This window comes from Gasterosteus aculeatus, chromosome 9 (genome assembly GCF_964276395.1).
Source record: "Gasterosteus aculeatus chromosome 9, fGasAcu3.hap1.1, whole genome shotgun sequence".
Lineage (NCBI taxonomy): Eukaryota > Metazoa > Chordata > Actinopteri > Perciformes > Gasterosteidae > Gasterosteus > Gasterosteus aculeatus.
Window position 1 is genome coordinate 10,315,111 of NC_135696.1, and position 19,807 is coordinate 10,334,917.

A 19,807-nucleotide genomic window follows, 5' to 3' on the forward strand; every position below is an offset into this window, starting at 1 on the left:
AGTTTTTTTCTGTATTTTCTGCATTTACACAAACTGTAGCTTGCGTACAAAAGATGTAGCTGTTGATTGAAACATGTATAATTTAATCAGGGGTTTATTTTATTTTTCAAATTTGCTGTCATGAATAGTAAAAACTAACGTCAAAGGAAATGTACGTATGAACTATGACAAAGGCAAAATGTCTCCTTTATTTCTGCCTGTAGGTCTGAGTGTTGTGCAGATGAAGCCTCTGAACATAAATCGTCGTGTTGGTGAAAGTGTGAAAATCAGCTGCTCAGACTGGAACGTTTGGACTGATGTAACAGAGAATGTCAAGTCCTTTTGTTACAGTCCATGCACGGAGGACCGACACATCATCATTAAAGCAGCATATGGAAAAATTGAAAATAAAAATGGAATAAAGTTATATAACCAAGGAAAAACCTTGTTCGTGACTTTCAGCAATCTCCAAAAGTCAGACTCCAAAACATACTATTGTAGAGCGGAGAGATTTGGCCCTGACTCATATATAGAGGTGAATCTAAAAGTCACTGATGGTGAGTTTATTCTCTAAATATTCTCAATGAGAAAATCCTTGTTTGCCCAAAAGTAATAACTTTCTTAATTGTTGGTATGTTCACTTGTCTGTTATTTTCAGCTCCGCCCCCCAGTCCCAGCATGACTCCACAAACTGTCATTGTTGTTCCCACCTCCTCATTTACAAAGAGCTCCACGATGTCTTCTAACAGCTCAGATGTTATTACTGATACGTCTACATCATACACCACCTTCAATACACCACCTGCTGCACCAGCACAAGGATCTGTTAGTGAGTACATCATGCATGAACATGTTACAGTATATTGACTGCATATATAATTTGATGTTGATTAAAGTTGTATAAGAATACATCTATATAGATACACACACACTTGTCAATGCAATGCTCACATACACATGTACTGCCAGCACCACTTTATTCATAAATTATAACATGTTTCAGCATCTTGCCTGCCTCCTTAATATAAAATGGGGCAGTTCATGGAACAAAAATATCTGTGTTTTCATTTCCTGTGAAAAGCAAGTTTGTGATTATTGAAACATTCCTTAGTAGCAAAGAGGAGATGAGCACATGCTAAGTACCATGAAGTGTGAATGAGCTTTTCTCACATCCGTCCTCTTTCTCTGTCTTTGTCCAGGCTATGTTCTATATTTGGTTATAGGTGTTATTGTCGTAATAATCATACTGATCGTCTCACTCAAGTTTATGAACAAGATGATGAAACAACAATCGAGTAAGATTCACATTAATATTAAATTAAAATACACCTTGCAAATATTTGTCTACTTCAGTCAAGCCTCCACCAGACAAATTAACAAATGATGTCCTTTATGTTCACAGAAGTTGTGTCAGGTGCTGTTACAGCAAACAGAGACGCACAACAGGTCAGTTTTGGGCTCAAATCAGTTTCTATTGACTCTTTCACAGAAACATCTTGCTTGAAGTTTTCCTCACTTGTTCCCTCAGCTTGTGTGAGTCTCACACATTTCTCTCGCAGCTCTGACACTCTCTTCTCATTTCTTACTTCAATGCCATTTAGAATAATTTTACAATGCTGATAAACAAACATTTTTAAACACTATAATGTTCCTCTGCAGAAGCTGCTTCTTGACACAATATGTTCATCCTTTGTGCTTATTCTTCACCTTTATGGTTCATTTAGGAGCCAAAGACACACATTTTTCACCTAACCACCCGGGTCCCGTTCCTCATTGATGAAGGATCTAATCTAATTAGTTAGATTCACATTTTATAGGGAGAGATTTCTTCATGATCCATTATCACATCACGATGACTTTCTATACGAATCATTTATTTAAAGACCTTCTGGAGCCGTACATGGTGAACACTAGGGCTGCAACAACGAATCGATGATATCTATAAAATTCGATTATTCAAAGCGTTGGCAACAAACTTCATTATCGATTCATTGTGTCGCGCAATTATTACGTCACTCAATGAGTTGATGTTATGTCTGTAAAGAGAGACACACGGTGATCCATTAAATCAACTAAGAAGCCTCTAATGCATTTATTTACAAATGCCATTTTTATTCCCACTCAGCATGTTGTTCTGCAGTGTGCGTGCGAGGAAGCAGGTCTTCATTGCAGCATTGTGTGTGTGTGTGTGTGTGTGTGCGTGCGAGGAAGCAGGTCTTTGTTGCAGCATCGTGTGTGCATGTGCGTGTGTGTGTGTGTGGTGTGTTTCACTTCCCTGTTTTGGAGAGGCAGCAGTAGTCATTCCTTCACACGTGCAATCTCCATCCCACACACACAGTCAGTCTGATGTGCCGAATTGTTGACCCCCTCTGTCCCGGAGTGGCGCTGTCGTCCATGTGGCTGACGTACCTGGTTTGAACGGTAGGGGCAGTCTTTGTACCAATGTCCTGTTTTGCCACAGAGGAAGCATTCATCGGGTTGCGCTTCTCGTGGGGCCCCTCCTTGAAAACGCCCTCTACTCCCATGATTTATTCCATACGCTCGTCCTCTCTGTTGGTCCCTCCCATAAGATTTTCCGGATGGGTGGGGGTCTCGTCCTCCTTCTGCACCCAGTGTCAACTGTTTTACGGTTTGGAGCATCGCAAGCTGGGCTTTCTCCCCAGTCTGCTTGCTGCGTTTGTCTTGACACATTTGGTTTTCCACATGCATTTTATAATTGTGTCGTGCATGTTTTACCACTTCTGTGAGCCTTGCATCTTCCAGACCCACGACAGAGTGTTCAGTGGCAGTTTTGACGTCTGGCAGAAGCCCGTTCATGAAGGCGTTCTTGAGATGAGTTTCCCACACAGTCATGTTGGTTATGTCTGTGGGCTCCTCGAGGCCGCTGTGAATCTGAAAGGCAGCCACAAGACGCTGATGGTAAAATGTTACATCTTCAGCTTTACCTTGTTTCGTGGTGTTGATGAGGGCCATGTTGACTTGGAAGGCCGCAACCACAGCAGCACAGATGGCTTTTATGTCTTTGCATAACGTCAGGAACTCTTTTCCAAAAGCCACGCCATTTTTTATGGTGGGCAGATGGGAGGCAGGTAGTCCATCCTGTGGCCCTGGAACTTGAAACATGGGGGCTTGAATATAAGACCCGTCCAGTTTACTGTCCATGGTGGTGTTAGGACTAAGAAAATTCACAATTCTGCCGGCTGTGCCCCTCCAGGGGGATGGGTCGTGGATTGACCATGCAGAGTCCGGGGTGGACTGAGCTGTGGGGTCAGGTCTCAATGGGTTGAGGGGTGAGCATGATTTGACGTCTGCACCTCCCTGGTCTCCCAGCCGGGTTTGACTGCGTGTTACAGGTCTGCCAACCGTAGGATCGGGGTTGTACGGTGGTGGTGATTGTTGGACTGGAGGTGGTGCAGGAATTTGACAACACGTGTTCAGGAGAGGACCGCCTGCCCCTGTCAGGGATGGATACAATGGAGAAGACACACATGGATTATTCTGTGTTTCAATGTCAGGTTTTTTCAGTTTTTAAACACGTCATTTTCTTCATCATTCGTTTTCTCTCCCTGCATTCACATTCCATTTCCCATTGTGCCAGACATGTCTGGTTTTTCTCTTTTATTTCCAAGTCTTTAACTTTGATCTTTTTACCACTTTTCAATTTTTATTTTTTTTTAACTTTGCTTCCAAATCCCCTTTTAACATTTTAAGTTTAGCGGCACTCAACGAGCCGTTTTCTGGAAACCCAAACTCTTTTGTCCAGTACGGGAGACACTCTGTACATGTTTTCCCGTATTTCTGCTGCATCATTGCCACAATCGGACCAGACGTTCCGTGTGTTTTGCGGACTGGCCACCCATCTTTTACTGGTGGACCCTACCGGTTTACTTATTACAATACAGTCGTCACCGTAAGGCTTAGTTTCTTTACTCAAGGAAAAACTTTGCAAAAACCCCACTCAAAACTCACGCTTCGATTTTGCCACGATCTGGTTCTAAAGGTAATTCAGTAGAACTCACGTTTGGTTAACAATAACAGTGATATCGTTTTACCTGCTTCAGCATAAAATTCACGTAGGCTATTTCCACGATCTTATTCCACAGGTGGAATTCACGTTTGGTCAATAGCAACGATCTTATTTTACCCGGGTAGTCGAGCGATCTGCGTTACGATCTCGGAGAATTTGTTCCGAGTGAAATCGTACACGATCCTATCTACCTTCGCATAAAATGATGCATTAGAAATATCCCGGAATCATGTACTCAAAAAAGATATTAAAAGATTATTATAAGGAAAAAAAAAAAAAAATTTTTAAAAAATTTTTATTCCCCAGACTATAACAACCACTTGATCAGTCATCCGTCTCCGTTATGTTCAACTCTTACTGTTACTTTATATTCGGAATTTCAACTTCTTACCCGAGTTTGTAGAAATTAATTCTTCTTCGCTGGATACGCGTGACGTCAATCAGGACTCCTCTGGTTTCCGCCGGTCCTTTCTCTCTTGTCTAAGGAGGTATGAGGCAGGATCATCAGCTGGTGATCCTGGAAAAGGCCTTTTTCCCCGGACGGTCCCCTGGAGCCTGACGGACGGTCAGTGAATCCTGTTCGTGACGCCAAATTGTTGTGGAATATTTCAATAAAAGCTCGGTAGAAGAGAATGATTTGTCTGATAAAACCGAGTCTTGATGAATGATCAAAGTTGCAAAAAGTCCATTTATTGCTTGCAAGCAGGAGGTCAAATACACAGGCACGTATCACGGTGCTCTGTGGAAATGACGTCTCCGAGCACTAAAGACGCTGAGTTTTTATACACATGTGGAGGACATTCTCTGTGTCAGTTACGAGAAGCAGCAAAGCAGGTTGAGATAAGAACCCAGGTGAAGCTGAGGGTAGCACACACACACAAGATACTCCTTAATGGCCGGTGCAAATCATTATTACTTGACATAAAAGTAAAACTTGGATCCAGAACTTTCGTACAGAATAAGATATCAACCAAGGCCATGAAGAGGAATCCTTTGTTTTGAAGCTTCTATGAGATCGAGTCAACCGTCCTCCCTTCTCAGGGCACAGCTGCAAACTAACATTTTGTATCATGCTGCTCTTTGCACATCAGGGTCAAATACAGGACACTTCAGACACGGCTTTAGCACAAAACAATGTTATAACATATTTTTACCATTACACCACTCAGTGTCACCAGTTCAGCCTGCAATGTACAAAACAGCCACTAATCACCGAGTACCCATCATACTTATTACAAAATGCATAATGTGCTGGCAAGCCCAACCTCCTCCCTCCTCGGCCCAAGGCACCTGTGCACCAGCAGGTCTGGTTCAGGTCTGAAATTCTATCATAGGAAATAAAACATTATATTAATTTCCCCATGGTATACAGGATGTAGATTAAAATTGTACAACCTACCTGCTTAGTATAGTTTGCTCACACACACGGTACTGGCGAGCAACAAACACAGCAACCCAGACTTCAGCACATGCCGGACAACGAGAACAAACGTGAGTTGCTCAGCTCTCGGGATCTCCTTTTATATGGAGAGGCTCTCCTTGAGTTTAAGTCTCCCGCTCTGTGCTGAGGCTCCCCGGTCCTACGGTCCCACCTTTTTAATATGTTTGATTTGTTGACACGTTGCTGCAATGTTTTACTTTTCAATGTCAACTACATTTTATTAAATGCATTTTATTTCACTCAGCTTAATTTGGGACAAGTTTATTAACATAAATGAAACATGTCTTGTTCCCTAAGGGTGCAGGTCCTAATGAAGTCTACCAATCACTCCACCCATTGATGATGGACAAAGACCAAGTCTACAGCACCATAACACCCAACAAAAGGGAGGGACCGTCTACGTCCCCACTTTGAAGGATCTCTGCAGCAGCAGCTATTGCATCAATATTAAATGCCTGAGTGTTGAAAGATAAAATAAGTATTTTGCATTTGCTAAATAAAGCGTGGGACATACTTTCATAATTCCATGTCAGCGGACAGCTTCACACTTGTACTAGTCGGTATTTGGTTTTATATAAACTTCTTTGAAGACAAGTTGTGCACAGTCCTGGGTTTGCCTGTCAGGACACTCGTGGTCCAATCACAGAGGGCGGAGGAAAGTCCCAGGTCTCTGAGCCCACTGACGAGCTTAGAGGCCACGATGGTGCTGATGCCAGCGGTCCTCAATGAACAGCGTTCTGCCATTTGTGTTCCTCCGGTCCAGGTGGAGGTCTGGGTGGATGGTGAGAGCTTTGCTGGCGTCTGTGGATGTGTTTGTCATTCGGGCAATGGGGTTTGCTCTTTTGGGGGACAGGGACTATGGTGGTCTTTTTGGAGAATGTGGGGGAATACAGTGAAATGTGTTGTGGAATATTTCAATAAAAGCTCGGTAGAAGAGAATGATTTGTCTGATAAAACAGAGTCTTGATGAATGTTTTGCAGCGTCTATGAGATCGAGTCGACCGCCCTCCCTTCTCAGGACACAGCTGCAAACTAACATTTTGTATCATGCTGCTCGTTGCACGTCCGGGTCAAATACAGGACACTTGAGACACGGCTTTAGCACAAAACAATGTTATAACATATTTTTACCATTACAATTGTTATAAATATCACTGAGCACATCTGCCAGTTGTTATGCACAAGCCACAAGAGCTCGGCCGAGGATGCCTTCAGGTCCAGGTGCCTTTGGTGGCTTAAGATTTACACACATCCACCCTGAATACTGCTGGTGACGCAACAATGATGAAGACTGTGGGTAAAACACTTCGTCATGGCCTTTTATTTGCTCTAAACTTGACTTACGTTTTAGGGCAGAAAGAAAACGTAAAGTTTGGGACCTCAGAAGAACGTTTTGTTTTAGAATTGGTGCGTCTCAATCTGCTAACATGCTCATCTTTCATTGTGTCATACACACTTAGTTTATGTGTTGTAAGTGTCAAATTGTTGGGATTTTACATTTATATTGTGTACTTTTCTTTTATTCAAATTCAGAATAAATGTTGTTTTTCTTCATGTGAATGGCATCTGGTTTTGTGCACACTGACATAATCTTACACTGTGTGGTGACCCACAAGTAACGCTGGAGAGACATTCACCAGGGGACTGTACCTTTAAGGGGAAGTGTTTTGATGTGAGGTTAACGTGCATGTCCGCAGTAGTTCTCACGTGTTGTTTTGTATTATTGAAGTGGAGAGTGAAGCTGACTCAACGCATCTCCGTCTCCTGTCTCGTCTCTTTTCACCCTCCACAACTGTTTGCTTTGCGGCTGAGCGTCAGTGAGAGTACGAGTAGGTGTGTGTGTAGCGGCAGCGTCCTCAAGAGATTGCAGTTGTAGTTGGATCGCGTCCCTTCGTCTGTGTCCGAGCTGTCTCGTTCCTTTGCTCCTTCAAACTGAGTCAAAGAATTCAGCCTTCCAGCCCACGATTTTGGTTGTTATTTACGTTGTTAACTTCCGACCGTAGTTATCAGTGAAAAGTCACTTTACTGCCTTAACTTTCACACTTTAAAAGGTTGATCAATGTCTTACTGCGGTTGTGACCGTTTTAAAGATCGTTTATACTTGTTATTATGAACAGAAACTGATCAACGTGAGTTCAAGTAGACAAATTATGAACCTGATCTTGTCACGGCCAGTTTACCAATGACCCAAATGCAGACAGACGGCAGGTTAGGTGGAAAGAAAAGCTTTATTTTATGGGTACATGGATGCAGTTGAGGAAGCAGTGACAAGGAAGTGTACAAAGTGCTGGCTGGGCGGCGATGCGGTATGAAGATGTACTGGACTGACACAATCACACAGGTTATGTTACACGGTACCAAGATCACCGGCTAACGGGGCGAGAGTATATCTGCCACAGACGTGAAGAGACGATCGGGCGATGAGACAACCAGAAACCGGGATAATTCAGCTGGCGGTGACGAGGGCTTGACGATGGACCAATGAGGAGCCCAGATGCCAGCTGATCGCAGCCACACACACACACACACACACACACACACACACAGAAGGAACAAACCGTAGCAAAGCTGATGTCACATTAGAGCTGGTGGGTCTTTTGGGGGGGTTAGGGTCAGCCATTCAGTTTCAGTAAACATCTCAGTATGATTCAATGCAAAACAATTATTATTATTCATTATTACTTTGCAGTTAAGTATTTAACATCTTATTCAAACAATTTAGTACATTGATGGATATATACAGTCCATCCAGCCATCCATTGTCAAACCGCTTATCCTGCACACAGGGTCGCGGGGGGGCTGGAGTCCATCCCAGCCAACTTTGGGCGATAGACAGGGTACATCCTGGATTGGTCGCCAGCCAATCGCAGGGCTACACAGAGACATACAACCATTCACACTCACATTCACACATCTACGGGCAATTTAGAGTCCCCAATTAACCTGATCCCCAGAGCATGTCTTTGGACTGTGGGAGGAAGCCGGAGAACCCGGAGAGAACCCACGCAGACACAGGGAGAACATGCAGACTCCACACAGAAAGGCCACTGGGCGGAATCGAACCCAGGACCTTCTTGCTGTGAGGCGACAGTGCTAACCACCACGCCACTGTGCCCCCCGATATATACAGTATATAACTATATATAAACAATATGATATAACTACTATATTGTATAAATATAATAAAAATATAATATTAAATACAATACAAATCTACTTATATAAAATCTACCTCTCCTTTCTCTGGTACAGAGTTCGGGTCAGGTCTTCTTGGAAGGACACTGCTCGTGGTCACTCTTGTTTTAACTGGTGCGAGACTCGCGTGGGGCGGTGAAGAGCTCTGCCCACAACTCAATGGATTTTAGGACTCTGAAAGGATGTGTCACTCATTGACTTTAATCAGTGATTGGCTAAAGTGCTTCTAAAGGCTGGCGCATGCTTCTGCTTCTGCGTCTTTACACAGAGTCGTGTCGACGCACTCGTTTCAATTCATGGTTCTAAAGTCTTGCGTGTGTTGCAGAGCAATTCACCGCCAGGTGGAGTAACGTGTTTTTGTTGAAGACGACCAAAAGAGTGACATCTTGCGTAGCTTTTGACGCTAGTCTAGAAAAATGGGTCGACGCACGCGAGAACGCAAGAAGAGGTGAAAAGACGCCCAAAGGGCTCTTGAGTGCGAGTGTCCTTGCGTCTCTCTGAAAACGCAGAAGCATGAACTAGGTTTTGGATCCACCGCTTTGGGACACGGCCCGAGCCCAGCTGAGACATGCAGAGAGGGCGTGCAGGAAAAGCATATATTTTGCGCAGATATCTTAATTTACTAATATTACTGGGTACATTCCATGTTTCAAAAACACACATGTTGACTATTTGTAAAATGTATGTTTTATATAATGAAAATGATTATTAGGATTTCATTTAAAATGACCAGAATGTGTCCTTCTCTCAGCCTGATCTATAGGTATGATGCTCCTGGGGTAAAGAATCTTCCTAAATGAAATGAGAAGAATATGATCTGGCTGTATTTTATATATTTTTTCAAATATAAAGCTTTACTGTCGAGCTTGCTGCAGCAACAGGAAAAGTTGCCGCCACAAACAGGAAGTCCCTCACAGGCCAGACCATTTCCTTTCGTAGAAGCACCCGGCCCCCCCGTCCACATCAGAGGCTGAGTCAATAGAGGAACACGGCCACTAAATGAGAAACAGCTTGTGTGTTGCAGGAGGAGGAGGAGCATCAACTGGAGACAGTAAGAGGAAGTGAAGGAGGGACGTGAAGACGGTGTTGACTGACCTGATGATTCCTACACACTCGATCACTCGCTCTCTCACTTTCACGATGATGAAAATCTATGCTTACTTTTGTCTTCTTTCTGGTGAGTTAGTTTTTTTCTGTATTTTCTGCATTTACACAAACTGTAGCTTGCGTACAAAAGATGTAGCTGTTGATTGAAACATGTATAATTTAATCAGGGGTTTATTTTATTTTTCAAATTTCTTGTCATAAATAGTAAAAACTAACGTCAAAGGAAATGTACGTATGAACTATGACAAAGGCAAAATGTCTCCTTTATTTCTGCCTGTAGGTCTGAGTGTTGTGCAGATGAAGCCTCTGAACATAAATCGTCGTGTTGGTGAAAGTGTGAAAATCAGCTGCTCAGACTGGAACGTTTGGACTGATGTAACAGAGAATGTCAAGTACTTTTGTTACAGTCCATGCACGGAGGACCATCACATCATCATTAAAGCAGCATATGGAAAAATTGAAAATAAAAATGGAATAAAGTTATATAACCAAGGAAAAACCTTGTTCGTGACTTTCAGCAATCTCCAAAAGTCAGACTCCAAAACATACTATTGTAGAGCGGAGAGATTTGGCCCTGACTCATATATAAAGGTGAATCTAAAAGTTGCTGATGGTGAGTTTATTCTCTAAATATTCTCAATGAGAAAATCCTTGTTTGCCCAAAAGTAATAACTTTCTTAATTGTTGGTATGTTCACTTGTCTGTTGTTTTCAGCTCCGCCCCCCAGTCCCAGCATGACTCCACAAACTGTCACTGTTGTTCCCACCTCCTCATTTACAAAGAGCTCCACGATGTCTTCTAACAGCTCAGATGTTATTACTGATACGTCTACGTCATACACCACCCTCAATACACCACCTGATGCACCAGCACAAGGATCAGTTAGTGAGTACATCATGCATGAACATGTTACAGTATATTGACTGCATATATAATTTGATGTTGATTAAAGTTGTATAAGAATACATATATATAGATACACACACACTTGTCAATGCAATGCTCACATACACATGTACTGCCAGCACCACTTTATTCATAAATTATAACATGTTTCAGCATCTTGCCTGCCTCCTTAATATAAAATGGGGCAGTTCATGGAACAAAAATATCTGTGTTTTCATTTCCTGTGAAAAGCAAGTTTGTGATTATTGAAAGATTCCTTAGTAACAAAGAGGATGTGAGCACATGCTAAGTACCATGAAGTGTGAATGATCTTTTCTCACATCCGTCCTCTTTCTCTGTCTTTGTCCAGGCTATGTTCTATATTTGGTTATAGGTGTTATTGTCGTAATAATCATACTGATCGTCTCACTCAAGTTTATGAACAAGATGATGAAACAACAATCGAGTAAGATTCACATTAATATTAAATTAAAATACACCTTGCAAATATTTGTCTACTTCAGTCAGGCCTCCACCAGACAAATTAACAAATGATGTCCTTTATGTTCACAGAAGTTGTGTCAGGTGCTGTTACAGCAAACAGAGACGCACAACAGGTCAGTTTTGGGCTCAAATCAGTTTCTATTGACTCTTTCACAGAAACATCTTGCTTGAAGTTTTCCTCACTTGTTCCCTCAGCTTGTGTGAGTCTCACACATTTCTCTTGCAGCTCTGACACTCTCTTCTCATTTCTTACTTCAATGCCATTTAGAATAATTTTACAATGCTGATAAACAAACATTTTTAAACACTATAATGTTCCTCTGCAGAAGCTGCTTCTTGACACAATATGTTCATCCTTTGTGCTTATTCTTCACCTTTATGGTTCATTTAGGAGCCAAAGACACACATTTTTCACCTAACCACCCGGGTCCCGTTCCTCATTGATGAAGGATCTAATCTAATTAGTTAGATTCACATTTTATAGGGAGAGATTTCTTCATGATCCATTATCACATCACGATGACTTTCTATACGAATCATTTATTTAAAGACCTTCTGGAGCCGTACATGGTGAACACTAGGGCTGCAACAACGAATCGATGATATCTATAAAATTCGATTATTCAAAGCGTTGGCAACAAACTTCATTATCGATTCATTGTGTCGCGCAATTATTACGTCACTCAATGAGTTGATGTTATGTCTGTAAAGAGAGACACACGGTGATCCATTAAATCAACTAAGAAGCCTCTAATGCATTTATTTACAAATGCCATTTTAATTCCAACTCATAGCACTTGGTTGTTTTTTAGCTGTACTTAGATGGGGTGTATACATTTACTTAACTTGCACTACAATGATGGTAATAATTTGAATAAGCTTCAAGTGAACATGTGGGTGTGTTTGTGAGAGAGTTTGTGAGTGTAGTATAGAGAACAAGTTCTGACGTTAAAACAAATCTTTACATTTTCTGATTTGTATTTTTGCTTTATTTTTTTATAAATTTATGTTCAAGGAGCAACCTGTACTTTCTGAAGTATTTTTGCAATGTGAATTTGCAGTTCTGTTTTAGGATAAACGGTTGGAAATTAAAGCTTTTCAATGCTGTTTTTTTTTTTTTATCCGATTAATTGAATAAATAATCAACCGATTAATCGATTATCAAAATAATCGTTAGTTGCAGCCCTAGTGAACACCACACAGCCGAGCATTCACTGTCTCACACACTGCATTCAGATCCTTGTGCTACATTCTTGTTGAGTTTATTTGATGTTGTACTGTTACAATCATGGTTTTGGTGATCAAGGCTTCCCCCTTTTGCAGTAGGACGGACACACAAAATGATCCTGATAACTGAAGTCTGGTTGGAATTAACGAGACTTTTTGAGCCTTTGAGGAACCTGAATAGCCTGACTTCAATCACCTGGTTAATTAATACTGACTAGCAGGACATTTGATCGACATAGTTGATCTACGTACGAGGAACGGGGCCCTGGTCTGTTCTCAGCTTTTTTGTTGTTGTTTCTGTCTCTTTTCTATTTGAAGGACGCTGGATACGAAGAAATAACACTTGAAGACCAAACCGACCCAGATGCTCTCTATTCTAATTATTCCTACAGCCGAGTCAAGGATTTACCAGTTGAGAGGCGTGATGGATATTCAGACGCTCTTTATTTAAATCAAGCTGCCATCTTCATGGACAATTCAAGGGGGGCGTGTAGAAAGAGCGCGGGCACATTTGACTCTGTGTACTCTGTTGTTCAACATCCCAAAGAGCAAATGAATCCCTCTGTGCAATGTGAAAGAAATCAACCTGAGAGCAATGAAGAGGACTTTATCTACTCCCTGGCTCAGCAACCACGGGCAACCTGAGGGAGGCTACTGTGCTCAAAATGCATAAATTAGCTTTCTAGATCCTTTGTTTGATTTTTGTAGAGATATGAAGTAACTATAGGACAGGGAACAATGCATTACATTAGAAGGATATCCAGACACAATGTCACTTCATTAGTCAAATCAGGAATCAGGAAACATTTATTGCCAAAATATGTCAAACATACAAGGAATTTGTCTTGGCGGTTGGTGCGTGACAGTAGACAGTGTAACAATAGACAACAAGACAGCACTGCACAAGTAATAAAATGAAATGCTAATGCAATGGTTTAGTAGAATAAGGCTATGGGTTAGTATAAAACAAGAGTTAAAGTTAAAGTTAAAAATTTTAAGTATTTAAAAAGTTAAAAAATATTAAACATAAAGTGCACTATCGAACAAAGGCACTCAGAGTGAAATGTTGCCCATAAAACTGGCGATCTAGTCTGCATTGCAATACAAGAAGGAAAATACAAGTGATGTTTTATTTAGTAAAATACTGCATCATTCACCTTGGAATATTAGTGTATTATTGTCATTCATAATTTAAAGTTAAGAACAGTTACAAACAGCAAATGTTATTTTGTGTCTTCTTGCTTTTAGATTTGTCACACTCGTACACATAAACAAAATGGAGACATCCTGCATAGCTGTAAATAGCTGTGGTGTATCAGCCTTTGCTACCATGATTCATCAAGTATTTAATAGATGATGCTTCTTCTTTGTTTGAACAATCTAAAGACTTCGTGAAAACAACCTTATGGAGCCAAAAACTAATATCGCAACTCCAGAGACTCCTGGAGAACAGCTCTATGTGAAAGCCGAGAAATGCAAGTTCCACGCTTGTTCAGTCGCTTTTCTGGGGTACATTATTGCTAGTGGGCAGGTAAGGGCTGACCCAGAGAAGAACAAGGCTGTGACAAACTGGCCCAGACCCCACAACCGGAATTACAGCGGTTCCTGGGGTTCGCTAATTTCTATCGTCGGTTCATCAGAGACTACAGCAAGATAGCGGCTCCGTTAACCAAACTCACCTCCATCCCTTTCACGTGGACCCCCAAGGCTAAGAGCTAAGAAGGAGCTTCACCTCACCACCCATCCTGCTCTACGGTGTGTAACCGCCGCCAATCACACTGCCTGGAGCGCACAACTCGCATGGATTGAATACGCCCATAATTCCCTGACCAGCACTGCCAGAGGTTTGTCTCAGCCCCTGTTTCCCTCTCTAGAGGGTGACATAGCTGTCCCATCAGTTCAAATGCACCTCCGCCGCTGCCATAAGGTCTGGGGATACACCCGCTCTGCCCTACTCTGCTCAGCTGAAAACAACCAGCGCATTGCAAACCGCCACCGGACACCAGCTTCTGCATACAAACCAGGTCAGAAACTATGGCTTTCCTCCAAACATATTCCAATAAAGACTGAATCAGAGAAACTGGCACAACGTTACTTTCGTTGTGGAGAAGATAAGTAACCCTACAGCTCTGCGACTGGAACTTCTCCGCACCATGAGGGTCCATCCCACATTCCATGAGTCACAGTTGAAACCGGTGTCCACCAGCCCACTGTGCCCTCCACCAGTTCTCCCGCCACCCACCCAGATGATTAACGGGTATCATGCCAACTCCATTCAATGGCTCCTGGATGTACGTCGCCATGGCAGAAGTTACCTGGACTGGGAGGGATACTGTCCGGAGGAGAGCCGTTGGGTACTCTCGGTCCCTCAGTCGTGTAGGGCTCCCAACTTGGCCTTTTTAGTTCAGATCTCCGGGGAGCACAATCAGCAGACTGAAGGATTTGCGAAAATACTTCTTTCGATAATCTTTTATAAAAAAGCCAGGAGATGTTACTGGGTTGGCCCGTACCCTCCCACACACAACAATGGCGGTAGCAAGGCTACTATAACCACTCCCATAACACAGCACCCCCCAAAGTGCGCAACACCTCAACTCTATATCACAGTCATAGCACAGTGTGTGTGTGTGTGTGTGTGTGTGTGTGTGTGTGTGTGTTTTATTTCTATGCAAACAGTTGAAAGGTGGTAACAAGGGATAAATAAGGTAATGGCTTCTTACAGGAAATGAGGTGGTGGCACGCATCTGCTTCATCTTCAAAGATGAAATTCTATTTATTCATCTTTTTCATATAATTTGTCATTTATTAAATGCAGGAATTAAACAGTCACAAACAAAAGTCGCTTGCGATTTTTTAATTTGCTTGCTCGCAAAGCAAAACCTGCTCGCGAGTTGGTTATCTTCTCCCTCTTGAGTAGTTTTTCTTTTTGACAACTAATTGGACTAAAGTTGCTAGTAGGCAGGATAAAGTTATTTTGCGATTGGCCAATAATTACATAAAACTCTAGTAATGGTGAGATTGAAAAGTGGCAGTTGGAAGGTTCCGACTGGCATGTCAGTCTCAGTAATCAGCTTGTAGCATTCATGAACGGTCCGATGAATGCTTCACCCTTTTCAGCAAAAATATGAATTGTAGCAGTGTATTTTCCCTCCTGAGATGTTGAAAACGTGTGAACATGACTAATACTACTACATTTTCCAACATGCCGCTACATGCAGCTCTGAGAGCGGTTTATGCAGTTCTGAAGAAGCATCTTGCCACCTCCCACTTTTAGAACTCGGCGCTACTGAAGTGATTGGCCGATCGCAAAATAGCTTTGTTCCGCCTACTAGCAATTTTACTTCAATTAGATGTTGAGATACAAAGTTGATTAAGTCTGCCCGCTGTCAGGGCCTTTGTGTGGTTTAGTGAGGCCACTCTGTGGGGGTGATACCGCTCTCTGGTCTTAACCATCTTTGTCTTGAGTGGATGGCAGATCTGGTGCACCTGGGAGTTGTGAGCCAATGGGGATAAAGCTCCACCTGGTCAGACTACACCTGGCTCTCTTCACTGCATTCCAGATATCAACCGTGGCCTGATTACCCTGCTTGACCCATCTTGTTTGGGGTTTATTTAAGTCACAGAGACACACCTTATACATTACAAAAGATGTGTGTAGTTTTGTCCTTTATTAAATAAATCACTTTTGATCATTTACGCTGCCTCGTTCCGTCTTTTGTCATGGCCCTTAAGCCAGGTTATGAAGCGCCCTTTGGTTGCGACTGTTTTCGCGCGCATGGACCTCATTTGCGCCCTTTGATTTTGAAATTGATTTGCTTTCATACACAGGCTACAATTATATTCTATCAATGGCAATTATTTAAATGAAACATGACAATTTTCTTTAATTGAAATGACAATGAAATAGAAAAATGCTGAACTTGTAAACAATAACAAAGTCTCCCTTTACTTTCATTTAAGGTTGTTATCAGAGCCACCCAGGTGCCGGTTTTAGATGGTCTGACATATTCATGGTGTACCCTCAAATCACGTTTAAAAATGAAATACTGTGATTGATCATGAGTTGAGAATGCTTAGAATACATGCTAACTTGGAATTCAATGACACCGTCCACACTAAATCCAGATGTTGCTTTACAGTATTGGCCTTTAATGTGATACATCCTTAAAAGTACAAGCATTGGTACATTGGTAATTAATCCTCCATAAATCGACGTCACATTACAAGGAGGGTCCAGGTAGAAGACGTAGGTGTGTCATGAGTTCTTCAAGCGCCACTCTTTATATATATAAATATATATATATATATTCAATCAATATGATGTTGCACTATTACATTCACTTCTCTTAAAATATTTTTCCCAGCCTCAAATTCAGGGTGAAGAAAGAAAATATTGATATTTGATTTAATCTCATTCATTAAACAATGAAGCAGCTTACATTTTCTGAGCCTAACAATCAAAGCATAATGTTTATAGTCCTTTTAAGGATGAGGAATACAGATTTAGGCTGCCCTCTGCTGTAGCTTCATCAATAAGGGATCATTCTCTGTTCTTCTCTGCTTGTTAATTGTTTGACTCGTGAATGTAAATTTCCATTCATGATACGATCAAATGCCATTACAAGAATTATAATGGGCACTGAGGAGTCCAGTCGCAAAAGCCATTCAGCTATATAGTGATGAGCTAAGCGAGTAAAGAATAACTGCTGACGCAGCTTCATTTCTTGAAACCTGCTACCATCCATTCCATCAAGATAAGTGAGTTTAGTAGCACATTACTGTATATCATAGCATTCACACTAGTGGCTACATCGATACTAAGGCACAGTGTTAAACTATTATACAAAGCAGTATTAGTTTATTTAAAGCATGCTTGGCTGTAAGTACAGTTTGATTTTTTGGTCCTTGAATTGAAGATATTCGGCATCAGCTTTTCATGCTCCTGTACAACAGATTAAACGTTTCTGTATAACTGTCAATTATCTTTGGATTTTCTTTTTATAAATATTTTCTTGAAACTCACGAAAACCTTTTAGTTTTCTTTTCTGCAATTGTATTTTAATAGATTTAGTTAATATTGCCAGGGCAACAAACATCTACAGTTTATTTGTTTTGTATTAAAATCGAAAGCAGCCAACAAATGTATTTCATCTTTCATATTCTTTGTATATTTAACACTGCTAATTCTACTTATTGAATCAAGTTTTTCATAACCTGTCCACATAATTATGCCTCTTTAACTTTTTCCTCATAAGTGCCGCTGCCCTTGTAAGCGCCCACGTAGCCACTGCCATCCGGGATGTCCTCCCGCCCAACTTTTCCTTTTCCTTTGCCGGACTCGTCAAACCGCTCCTTGTGCGCTCCTGTGTACTTGGTGGTGTCAGTCAGTCTGTCCACTGCTGCCGCCTTTGCCACTTTCTAAAAAAACAAAAAACATACACACCTGCATATTACACGAATGCATCCGTCTGCTTACCTTATTTTCGGCTCACTCTCTTTTCAGCACCTTTTATAAATTACTTGTAACAGAATGTCATTTAAAAGCCATAACGTGTTCAATTTCTGGAGCTACAAGAATGACAATGGCAAAGAACATTGCACATCAATGTCAGACGAGTGGAGGAATCAATAGCATTAAGTTGTTGAGTAAGCAGTTCAGCGTTGTTTAATGACGCCTGCCTGAGAGGGGTGAAAGGCGAGTATGTTGAGGTCAGAAATGACTAAATACTCACAGTGACACCGACGTTGGCAGGCTCCTTACCAACAATGAGACCGTAGAGCTGCTGGAGCGACTCCTCTTTGCTTTTGCCTTTGAAACGTTTGGGAGCCAACTCTGTCAGGGCCTGGTTGAACTGCTCAAATGTGATTACACGAGCTGACTTCGCCCTGAGGAAACACCAAATGTTTTATACAAATAATTTAATGTTCCTATTTACACACAAATTAATGACATTGGCCTAAACTTGTTCTAAATAAGCTCAATGAGGTTAACAATTTAAGCTTTTCAAGAAATATTGGATTGACAATTCAATTTGCTGTACATATGCATGGTATTCATGGAGGAAAGTATGTCAGTAATTCCCTGACTGTTTGAGTCATATTGTTTCCCATGTGACCAGGTGGTTGCAAGTTTTTGTTGTGAATGTTTGAACGAAATCTTACTTGACTTTGCTGAAAACTATGTCCACGTCTGTCGTGGTGACGTTCTTGCCGTCTATTATGGTGCAGTCCTTGCAGATCTTAGCAAAGTTCTTGCCGTTCATCTCCTTTCCTCTGGCTTTTGTGTCTCCATGAACTGCAAACTTCTGGAAGGAGGTTTCCACTTCTGCTACGGATACTGACCCCTCCGCCATGCTGACAGATACACAGAGAAGAAAGTATCACGCTGAAGGTGGTCAACATATCACAATAATCAACAAACACAATGCAACCACTTTGGTGGTTCATTAACTTTATCTCCTTGGCAGGACCTTTAGTAAAATGAAAGAACGTCATGATGACACAATTAGCTAATTAATAGTTGGCCTGCCAGGAAAGTGCTGCCATCATGTTCAGTCTAAGTAAATGCTTTTACTTTCGCTCTCTCACTAGCTCACTTGTACACACACACACATTACACACATCCATCATTATGTGCCTCTTACACTAAAGCTGCAGTAAGAGCCTGATTCTAATTGAATCAGCCCGACTTCCGAACGCCTACTCTGCTGTTCTGTCTAATGGTGAATGAGCAAACGTGCTCAATCTCCTCTTTCTCTTCTCCTGGTCTACTCATCCCTCTCACACACACTGATACACACACACAACCTGATGCTGCTTTATGTTAACAAGCAAGGATGTGCATTTAGCAAACATTGGTATATAATGATACAGAAAAACCTGATTTCGAAGTAGAAAAAAACAATGAAAATATTTTAAAGCAACCCAATTATTCTAAAGCTTTTGTCCTAATATAAGGAGAATGATTACAGGCATTGAACCTTAAAAACATGATTCACAAAAAAGCATGTGCAGAAATTTCATGTGCGATCCAGTGTTGCTTGGCTACAAGCACTTATGATACAGACACTATTTTTTAATAAGATACAATATTAAAATAAACCGTACCATCAAAACATGTGCCCATATATAATACACATGATTTTCCATTACTGGAGTGTGGAACAATATATCCTGTTATCTCAACAGTTAAATGCTTAAGACATGGCGTGTTGTTGCTGCTGTTTCCATAGCCACTCGGACTGCGCGCTAGTGCGAGAAAACACTGACGCTGATAATGAAAGAGTGAAGCGTACCTGCTGCCGTGAATGAAACGATGCTGTGAAAATATTCAAGAAGATCTTGATGTGCTTGATCCCTTTTTTCGTCCTCTGCCTCTCCTTCTTCCTGCCACTCCCAGGCTTCCTCACAATGACGACAGAGATGGAGGGATACAGAGGAGA

The 19,807-nt window shown here is 41.5% G+C and overlaps 3 protein-coding genes across 9 annotated transcripts in view; 2 read left to right on the top strand and 1 right to left on the bottom strand.

Moving 5' to 3' along the window:
* Positions 1-393, top strand: part of LOC120825486 (uncharacterized) — a 185,842-nt gene extending 185,449 nt beyond the window's left edge. For all 5 annotated transcript variants that reach the window (XM_078080515.1, XM_078080514.1, XM_078080513.1 and 2 more), the window contains one exon: positions 204-393. The gene's annotated coding sequence lies outside the window, so the exon portion shown is untranslated. The remainder of the gene's footprint in view (positions 1-203) is intronic.
* Positions 4-16,061, top strand: LOC120825576 (uncharacterized). Of its 3 annotated transcripts, XM_078080509.1 has the most exons (6): positions 8,653-9,819; positions 10,030-10,362; positions 10,464-10,634; positions 11,005-11,100; positions 11,208-11,251; positions 12,684-16,061. In XM_078080509.1, the coding sequence occupies exons 1-6, from the start codon at positions 9,741-9,743 to the stop codon at positions 13,008-13,010; spliced, it is 1,050 nt and encodes a 349-aa protein (XP_077936635.1). In that variant the 5' UTR covers positions 8,653-9,740; the 3' UTR covers positions 13,011-16,061. The 3 variants fall into 3 exon arrangements, 2 of the variants coding, with proteins under 2 accessions (XP_077936635.1, XP_077936636.1); XR_013450720.1 differs by lacking the exons at positions 10,464-10,634; positions 11,005-11,100; positions 11,208-11,251; positions 12,684-16,061 and adding exons at positions 4-536; positions 638-808; positions 1,179-1,274 and having other exon boundaries at positions 1,382-9,819; positions 10,030-10,219; XM_078080510.1 differs by lacking the exon at positions 11,005-11,100 and having other exon boundaries at positions 8,655-9,819.
* Positions 16,062-16,493: 432 nt separating this feature from the next.
* tppp2 (tubulin polymerization-promoting protein family member 2) lies at positions 16,494-19,801 on the bottom strand. The gene is made up of 4 exons (XM_040187196.2): positions 19,661-19,801; positions 18,528-18,719; positions 18,098-18,251; positions 16,494-17,783 (listed from the first exon to the last, which is right to left on the bottom strand). Exons 2-4 carry the CDS (start codon positions 18,716-18,718, stop codon positions 17,592-17,594), a joined length of 537 nt encoding a protein of 178 aa, XP_040043130.1. The 5' UTR covers position 18,719; positions 19,661-19,801; the 3' UTR covers positions 16,494-17,591.
* Between the last annotated feature and the right edge of the window lie 6 nt (positions 19,802-19,807).